The sequence below is a fragment of the Azolla caroliniana genome, unplaced genomic scaffold (assembly GCF_043228905.1).
Source record: "Azolla caroliniana isolate FFs.n. ecotype wild unplaced genomic scaffold, voAzoCaro1.0.p SCAF_2, whole genome shotgun sequence".
NCBI lineage: Eukaryota > Viridiplantae > Streptophyta > Polypodiopsida > Salviniales > Salviniaceae > Azolla > Azolla caroliniana.
In genome coordinates, this window is record NW_028230437.1 from 26741821 (window position 1) to 26751159 (window position 9339).

The 9339-nt window shown below is 36.7% G+C and overlaps 1 protein-coding gene across 2 annotated transcripts; it reads right to left on the reverse strand.

Moving 5' to 3' along the window:
• Positions 1-1547: 1547 nt before the first annotated feature.
• On the reverse strand, positions 1548-9339 carry LOC147867909 (uncharacterized). Of its 2 annotated transcripts, none has more exons than XM_087315820.1 (15): positions 8452-9339; positions 8073-8169; positions 7145-7356; positions 5532-5839; positions 5306-5361; positions 4993-5111; positions 4632-4771; positions 4413-4505; positions 4025-4072; positions 3836-3934; positions 3612-3764; positions 3128-3193; positions 2953-3000; positions 2341-2847; positions 1548-2087 (listed from the first exon to the last, which is right to left on the reverse strand). In XM_087315820.1, exons 2-15 carry the CDS (start codon positions 8162-8164, stop codon positions 2001-2003), a joined length of 2028 nt encoding a protein of 675 aa, XP_087171946.1. In that variant the 5' UTR covers positions 8165-8169; positions 8452-9339; the 3' UTR covers positions 1548-2000. The 2 variants fall into 2 exon arrangements, with proteins under 2 accessions (XP_087171946.1, XP_087171945.1); XM_087315819.1 differs by having other exon boundaries at positions 7145-7365.

A 9339-nucleotide genomic window follows, 5' to 3' on the forward strand; every position in this document is an offset into this window, starting at 1 on the left:
GACTTCCTTTGATTGTGTGCTATCGAGGTGGTGTTCCTGCAACATGATGATGTCAGCAACAGCAACACTCCCTAATAAATAAATAAATATTCCTCAAGATTCCTTCTCAGTTTCCATCTGTTTTGTTGGTCTAATCGACTTCTGAGCCCTTGCTCGTTCCATGTTACAATCTTCATACTCATGGAATGGGGTGGGAGCATGCCAGTTGTTCCTGGTGCTTTGCACAACAAGTCATGAGTGGGGAGCACTCACCATTTAGACATCCAGTCATTTCCAGGGATAGAATGCTAGTCCAAATCCAAGAATGGAGTTTGTGGGCTATCCGGTGAGCTTCAATAGCCCCTCCCTGCTTCTCATAGAAATAGAAGAAGCCTGGAGTTAGTTGGGTGTCTATGATAGTCCGCAGGTGGATGTGGCAGAGATGAGGTTCCTCTTCATCCATGGTGCACCAGAAATCTGTGTTATTCCAATGCTTCTTTAGTTCATTCATGAGGGCTCCATCTCTAATTTTTGTTCAAAACAAGCTACTTGACTGCATAGGGTATCTTTGATCTTGACTTGGACCAGTCCTCTTGTGCCGAAAGCAAGAATGGAAAAGAAATTGAGGTCGTCGGTACTCCATTCTGACCCTTATTTTGTCCACTGTCGTATGCCTTATACCTAGCCATTTCAAGGCATTTTGTGGGTCTAGTTCAAGGTCCTGGCTAGATGTATCACACTCATTTATGTTTGGGAAGGCTATGATCTGAGGCTCGAATCAACTCTTGCTCCTGCTCTGGCACTATTCCCCGATGGCCTCTGCTCCGCTACTCCTCCGCTTCTTGCTTGTCCATTCCTATATATTTCAAACCTAGAAGTTTGTGGATAGAAGAAATATGATGGTTTTTTGGATGTTCTTTCCAAGAAGAAGTTAACTCCCTTCGGAAATGAAAACTTGCAAATCCACTAGGCAAATATGGTTCATGAGTTCATAAAGCATGATGGTAAAATCAATGTTAAAAAGTTGTCAACCGCAATCATTTGCAGAGTTTAAGAAAATGTAAAATGGTATCATCATAATGTTGGTCGCTACATCACACAAATGTATACCTTACTTCATATGTTGACAAATAACAATAGGTGAGACGGTTAAGCCAATGGCAACGAACTTGAGGGATTGTAAGAGGCACCCCATGACTACATCTAACAAACAAGAATGCAATTAGCGTAAACGTGAAATATAGCAGCAATTTCATGATGAGGTTAAATTCATTGTGTATGTTGAATTCAACTTACATTCGAAGCGTCATATGCTACAACCATGTGCAATTTTTCACATCATAAAATATTATTCTGACTACTGCATCGTATTCAATCAATCCCCTGCTGTAAGGATGGAACAAGGGCTTTTCAGAAGATAACGGAGAGCAGTTTGGAGAAATAATGAGAAGCTCTACAGTATTTTTCTGGGTTTATCTATACCTAAGCTGTAAAGATGGAACAAGAGCTTTTGAGAGGATAAAAAAAAGGTCCGGAGAGTGCATTTTGGAGAAATAATGAGAAATTCATCGGTATTTTTCTGGGTTTCTTCCTCTGATGGGTATTGCTGAGCACAAGTACAATTAGAAGTCAAAGTTTTAGTTTTTAAGACTCAACAAGTCTTTGTGACCGTGAAGTATATCCAAGTTTGGATTCTGATCTTTAACATGATTCATCATCCTCTACACTATAATCTTTAAATCTAAAGCCATTCAAAAATACCTCTAAATTCAATATATTAATTAACATTGACATTCAAAAAGCTCTAATGCCACTAGTAATGTGTCAATGAATAGGACTAGACTCCCCTAGTGACACTCACAACAGAGCTTTTTTGCTCACTCATAGTTTGATTGAACATAGATATATTCTAGCAGCATCCCTAAATAAGCATCCTATCTTTTCCCGTTACAGATAAATTCCTATATTTATATATATCATAAACACCCGAGCACTTTACACCCAATAACTCTTGTGAGTGTTCATATCTGAGAGAAGTTCTCTTTCTCTGATTGATCATTTCCATGCCACATCCTTCTTTGCCGAGCATCCATTAGGCACTGATTAATCTGCAAAAAAATAGTTTATTATGTCATAGGCCACACATGACAAATTTTAATTGATGTAGGTTAAATTTATAGAAGTCTATTAAAATATTACGTTACAAATATTCTGTTAAACAACTCTTTTCTTGTGTTCTTGCTCAATTTAATAGGTTTCACTTCCCCGAAGCTACAAAATTTTACTGGGTTGTAAATGAAAGATGGCAATCTAAAGTTGCAAATAAAACTGAAGAGTGTTAAAATGCGAGCATACTTCTACCTCTTTTAGCTTCACAATCTCCCTATGAGCAGCTGCTAGCAGATCATCTTTCAAAAGGTTACAGCTTTGGTCGTTTTTTCTTCTCTGCATCCTCTGCTGCTGCTGCTGTCGCAAACCACGCAATTTTCTACCACTTTCTTTGCTCTGAGAGCTGTAGTGGCCATCTAAATCATCAATACTCTTTTTGGAATGAGTCTTGTGGCATGAACATAAACTGACAGATCTCACAGTCTCTGTAGTTGGGGTCATGCATTCATTCCCTTCTACCCCTTCTTCAGCCCTACCTTTGACGTATAATTCACAGCTATCAACTCCATTATGTGAATGCCTTATTATTTCATTGGGTTGCAAATCTTTCTGACCCCCCATTTGCATTGAGTTCACACTATTCTTGGATGTCGATTGAGGCTCAGGAGGTAAACACATCTGTTGATTCAAGGAATGAAACTTTTCTTGCCATTCTACCAACTCTACTTGGAGATTTTGATTGCCATGACGTAACATTGCCTGAAATCCACACAAATCGTATTTGATATATTTGTTGGGTTTTAGTGTTCAATAAACACATCTTCACTGCTACAAGTAATATAAAAATTCACAAGCAATACAAACCAGTTCTGTGAGGAGATGTTGTTTTTCAGCTCCCAGCATAGCTCTCACCTTTATGACATGAAAAACATTTATAACTTTTCATTGCATATCAACCAATACACAGAACCATGTTGTATCTCTGGAACTATACAGTTAATAGGCCAAATGGAAATCACCATCAGAATTTGATACTGACCTTACGAAGTTCATGATCATAATCCGCTGCTGCTGATGCCATCCGTTGATTCTGGAGATCTGCTATCTAACATTGGCTAAAAACTGTAAGAACACTTTTTGTGCAGCACCCATTAACTTGAAAATAATTATGATGGTAATTATTTATTCATGACCCCTGCAGATCAACCCTGCTAATGTCATTGACAAACTATCTAGATGTCTTACTACATATGCAATCTTTGTCATGAAGCAAATTATATTTCTTATTGATCTTATTATTCTTAATCCTCCTCCTTGATGTCAAAATTGAAGCACCACAACTTATTATGCAACTTATCCTCCTTGATGTCAAAGTTCAAGTACCACAAATTAGGTTGCACACTTAATGAACTGACAAAAGTTGGGGCAATTCAATCTTAGTAGTGGAATCAGTAGTCGAACACATGGCAATTATTGAAGTATCGGGCCATCTATGGAAAAGCACAGGTATCACCCTGATTTACCTGTTGTTCCAACCGCTGGTTGTGGTTTGCCAATTCTGTCTTCTCTCTTTCAAGATTTTTCAGTCGTTCTTCAGCTGACTGAAGGGTCTTTAATTGTGTTTCAAAAGCCTCTAATGTATTGGCAAGTTTCTTGGACTTCTCATGACACTCAGTCTGATGGAACAAAAATAAAGTTTAAATGGAGAGGTAAGCAAATAAGATAATTTTAAGAGAATGGATCCTACCTTGGCTTCTTCCAGGGATTTCTGCAACATCATTATTTCATTCTCTGAAGATTTTAAAGCATCATTATTGGAATTCGACGAAGTTTTGATGTTCAGTTCCTGCAAAGGTCACAAAGAAACTCTTTGCTTCATAAAATCAACTATCCACTTCAGAAAAGACAAGCTATATCTTTTTCCAGAATAGCATACCAATTGCTCAATTTTCTCTTTCATTCCGTGTAATTGTCCAGCCCTAGCCTGTATATTATGAATCAATTTAAAACTTATTCACTACCACTAAAGAATATGAATATATATGTACTTTTGATAAGACCAGAACAATCCGGTGACTACAAATTAAGTGATCGGAAAGTGACAGAAACGAGGGAAGTATGAATAAAAGTCAATCAGTTTATTAGACTTATAATATAAGTATAGAAGTAGATAAATGTAAGTGTGAATCTACCCTACCAGAGAAATAAATCTGAATATGTAGATTTTGTCAGCTAGATGCAAAGGCATCTCTATTCACTTTAAAAAAATCCACAATCCCATGAGAAATTTGACCACATAAGAAAGAACTGTTATGAATACATACATGATAAAGAGTACGGCATTCCGCAACTTCCATTCTCAGCCTTTCTGATTCCTCTTCTTGAGCTTTGATCACTGAAGAAGCATGCCTTTTAACCTAGACGCAGAAAGAGGGAGCAGTTATATTCATAGAATGAGGTGAAATAAAGACCACAGTTAAGGCCTTATAGAAAAAATCAGCACAAGAAATCAAGGATATGGAATCCAAAGCAAAATGAAGTACTTTATCCAGCTCCATGGTCGCTTCACGTGCCGCAGCAACAGATTTAGCAGCCCTGGCAGTCTGCATTCGCGCTTCTTTGGAAACTTCCATCACAATTTTAGCTCGTAGCTGTTCAAGCTCCCTACACTCATCTTTTGCAGCTGATCATGTATCATAAGAAATCATGTAAGACAACATACATGAATTACCTCGTATTTTCTATAATGAACCACTAGTGAAGCATATATATGGTGGAAATAAATTATTAACAATTTATGTGAATTAAGAGCCAGCCAGGCACGCTGATTTATGTCTTCCTGTGAACAATTCAGAGGCATTTGAACTTGACTGGGAGCATAGTAAGAAAAGTCTGATAACCCACAAATTGTTATCAGATGCTCTAGCTCTTGAACTCTTGACTGGAGACCAGCTGCTGCAGCTTCCACCTCAGCAAGATACTTCCTCAATGCTTCAGTCTCCAGTTCACTTTCCATACGTGCACTGACGCATCCAACAACGCATGGGATCACCACTGTCAGTAATTTTAATGATTCTCCAAAAAACGTAGATTACATCACAGAATTGTTAAACAGTGGAACGTGTCATAAACATGAATTCAAAACTCTTCAATGTTGACAAAAATAATCTCTTAGCAGTATTGGATGGTGATTGGCACGAAACAAGCAATAAATCACCTCTCTGATGCTCGCAATGCAATTCTTAGCTCCGAAATCCTCCATTGCAGACCAACCTGTGTTCACAGGATCTGCTTATTGAATACTTAATTAAAAGAGGTTAATGTTGTTCCTTGTTAATTGCTTGGAAGGGAACATTCCTTCTTATAATAAAGATTCAACGATGATGGCAGCTCTGAAAATTCTTGCCAATTAATGCAAGGGATTAGCATTATCCAAAATGCACCTCATCAGCACTAGGTAAAATAGCATCAAAGACATCAGACTGTATGAGCATCTTTCCGTTTTTGTCTGTCCAGCGGCTTGCACGATCTTTTAGGCATGATGCGTCTTGATGCATCATCATATTCTCACCATCAATATTCCTTCCCCTAACCGATCTAGGACTCTCTATCCTCGAAGAAACCGATGAATTTGAACAGTCATATGTTCTTTCACCACAAACCGACGCACTGGACTTTGTCAATGTCACTGAATTTATTTGAGCAATATCAGAAGATTCAATCCTGTGATTATTTGCCATTGTTCCACTCTCTGCAGTATAAGAATAATCCATGTAAGAAATTTTGTTCTTGGAGTCTCCCTCATAGATAATTGGGATTTCCCTTCAAACGAAAAGGCTATAATATCCTTCAGCCAGGGTAATTAAGGAATTTTCAATGTGTATTATTTTTATGTTACCATCCACCCTCACAATAAGGGTAGTGCACATATACTAAAGTTCTTAGCCAAATAGATGGATGTAAAAAAGAGCATGAAATCCTATTTTTTCTGATTTCTTTGTAAATGACAATAGGTGAATACTATCTTTAAGAGAATATCAAGACAACCCAAGTATTCCTACAAAGAAAGCCAAAGGATACGTTCAAAATAATAAGCTTTTGAAATTGCACAAGTATTCGCATAGAATACAAAATTAACAGTTGTAAGTTTCTGACCTCATGAGAAATTTGCTTGTCTATTAAGTTATAAGAGGAAAATAGAGAAAATCATTGGATATATAGAATTTTAATAAATGTAATGGACATCTTTGTCAACGTGTCATCCTTATTGTCAATGCATTGTCTGATGTATGATGCTACATTAGGACTGTATAGTAGCCAAAACATTCTTAATCCATTGAGACCTTGTAACGTGTTAATAGGACACTAGAGCTAAATTCTAGATCCAATTAACAGTTAGCCTCTACTTGCGTTAAAAGAAATCAATGTAAACCACAAATACAGACAATAAAATTAAGTTTCAGAATTGAATAGCACATTTATGGAGGGTAAGAAATGCTTTGCCATAGGGCATATTTACCATTAGCTCATTCATGAAAATTTTATTCAAGTATTATAAATATTTGAATTCAACCAAGAAAAGAACATTTTTTCCTTTGATCAAGAAAATATGTAGATAAGGAGTAACTAGTATTAGATCTGAGGGAGTAATAATTCCAGGATATATCTGAATTGGAAATAATATTCAAGAAATCTTAAGTGTTAGAATTCAGTGAAGAAATTAATGAATTCTTGGCTTGATCACAACCAACAATGAATGACTATCCAATGTTAGATCTGTTGGTGAACACCACTATTGCTGAATTTGAAACATGTTAGACATACTAAATATTTGAAGTCGATAAAGAAAATGATGCATGTTACGTACAATCTAATGACAAGTGTGTATAATCAGGGCTTAATATCAGTGCCAAGAGTGTATACATGACAATCATTCTTTCAGTATAAGCAATTTCAACTATTGCTAAAACAGAAAAAAAGCATTCAAGCATTCTAATTATTAGAACACAATGAAGAAAACAATGAACGTTCAATATGATGAAGTAGTGATGACTACCAAATGTCAGATCGGAGTGTGTAGGAGAATCCAATTGATCTTTCGATCGTCCTCTTGATCGAAATCCTTCAGGAGCTTCCCACCAATGAGTCATGGACCGTCTGTTAGCTAACCCACAGCTTGTAGTGTCATGCAACAGCATTCCCACCCCATGACAAAGTTCAGAAGTCATAATTTTACTTTTCTCTTTGTGAAGACAATTTTCAACCTCCCTGTCATTGCTAGTTGGCAGGAGAAGAAATATTATTAGCGGGGACAACAGCTAAAGTAAGCTTAAATCGGTCAGGTTATAAATTTCTTTTTTAGACACGAGTTAATGGGGAAGTTTGAGAAAAATGCGACTGATGAATATTAGAGGAAACTTTTATTAAGCATTTTCCAATTTTATCTGTGGGATTTTGTTCCTATTATACATATTTCCCTGTTATTATCGTTCATGGGAGAACCAGTAAAATTGTCCCCAGTGTTCAGGAAATGAATCTTCTCATAATTTCTTCTTCATAGAAGAAATATAAATTAATATAAAAACATGAGAAAATTACCACAATTGTAAGACAGGGATTAAGTGGAAACTTTTTTGTTCCTTCTATGATCATTTTCAATAGGCAATGTCCTTATATTATGGATTTTTAAAAGGAGGTGAAACACTGTCTGCATGTATTAATAATATCATTTTCCAATTTCCTTTTTGTGCATGTATTAATATAGAGCTATGAAAAATATACTATGGTTTTATATATAGGAATTATGAGAAAATGACACGGTTTTAAACAGGAGTTCAGTAGAAATGTATGCTTGATTACATGAAGTTATGAGAAATTGCATATTTTTATTTAGGTACGAAATAAGTAAAATAACATTACCTTATGATAATAATAAATATCAAATGAAAAATTAAAGTAAGTTTTAGTGCTTGAGGTGGAAGTACCTTTTTCTTGAATAATCGTTATCATGAGCTTCATGATCGTAATGGAAATTTTGGTGGACATTCTTGGCATTTTTCTTGGCATGTTCAGACATCGTATCTATACGAACAGCAAGATTCCATGAATTAAAATTGATGAGGAAAAAAACTCTTTTTTTCATGGTTCGAAGCAAAATAATAGAAAGGCTCATATTCTCCATAGAAAAAAATTTAAAAAACTTAAGAAATATCTCTTATATCGGAAACCGAAACACTGACATTTATTCACCAAACAAACGACACATAGAGAAATCGGAACAAATCACGCAGAAGAACACTTTTCTCAAGCTTGAAACAAAACAAGCAGAAAGACCTCCAACACTGAAGTGGGGTTGGAGTTTACCTGCTTATTTCTTTCTAAAACTTTTTAGAATACAGATTTGAATTCTGCCTTTGGCACCGGTTGTGGCGACACCAAGAACAAAAAAATGGCTCAGAATTTCGATAAAGGTAATAGAGATATACAGCAGATTTCCTGCGAGGAGAGCTGACTAAAGATAGATTCGAACGGATATGGTTCTGGTATCGATCGCTCTAATGCCAAGAACAAACTACGCCACGGAATTTGACAAACAAGAACATAATATACACGCACAGATTCGTTGAAACATTCGCGAGGGGATACGCATAGGATGAGAAATTACGAGGAAAATAAGATGATGATGATGATGATGATGATGAGGGAGTAAAATAATGAAGAGGTTCGTGGAACGATATGAGAGATGATTCGAATGATTTTCTGAAGGACAATATGACGCCAAGAAGAGGCCAAACTCGTTCCCCTCAAAGATTACGTTTACTTCTGATGTAAAGTAGAGATAAAAATCCGGAGATATCTTATTCTTCTTCTTCTTCTTGAGGATGCAAAGTATGATGGAAAGCTCGAGCTCGCTTTCGTCGTCGTCGTCTTCTTGCTTTTATTCTTCTTTTGTTTCTCCACTGCTTCTTTCTTCTTCTCCTCCTCCGCCTATTCTTTCTTTCGTCGTCTTCTCCGACTCTTCCTTCTTTCCTTCCTTCCTTTTTATTCTCCTTGATGCTAAGTAGCCATGGAAAGCTGGAGCTCTTTGACTTCTTCTTTCTGTCGTCTTTGCTAGGTCGTCTTTCTCACCTACTGCTTCTGCTTCATCTCTGTGTCTTCCGCCTTTTTTCTTCCTTCTCTGAGACGAAGAAACGTGAGGAAGAAGGGGCGGCGGCGGCGGCAGTAGCAGCAGCAGGTGCAGGAACAGCATTG

Bases quoted from the DNA above. Each gene is read 5' to 3' on its own strand.
- LOC147867909 (XM_087315819.1), bottom strand. From the start codon at position 8,164: ATGTCTGAACATGCCAAGAAAAATGCCAAGAATGTCCACCAAAATTTC. The intron at 3,765-3,835 runs GTAGGATCCATT...TTGTTCCATCAG, and splicing joins AATCCCTGGAAGAAGCCAAG to ACTGAGTGTCATGAGAAGTC. The intron at 3,001-3,127 runs GTCAGTATCAAA...CATGTCATAAAG, and splicing joins ATGATCATGAACTTCGTAAG to GTGAGAGCTATGCTGGGAGC.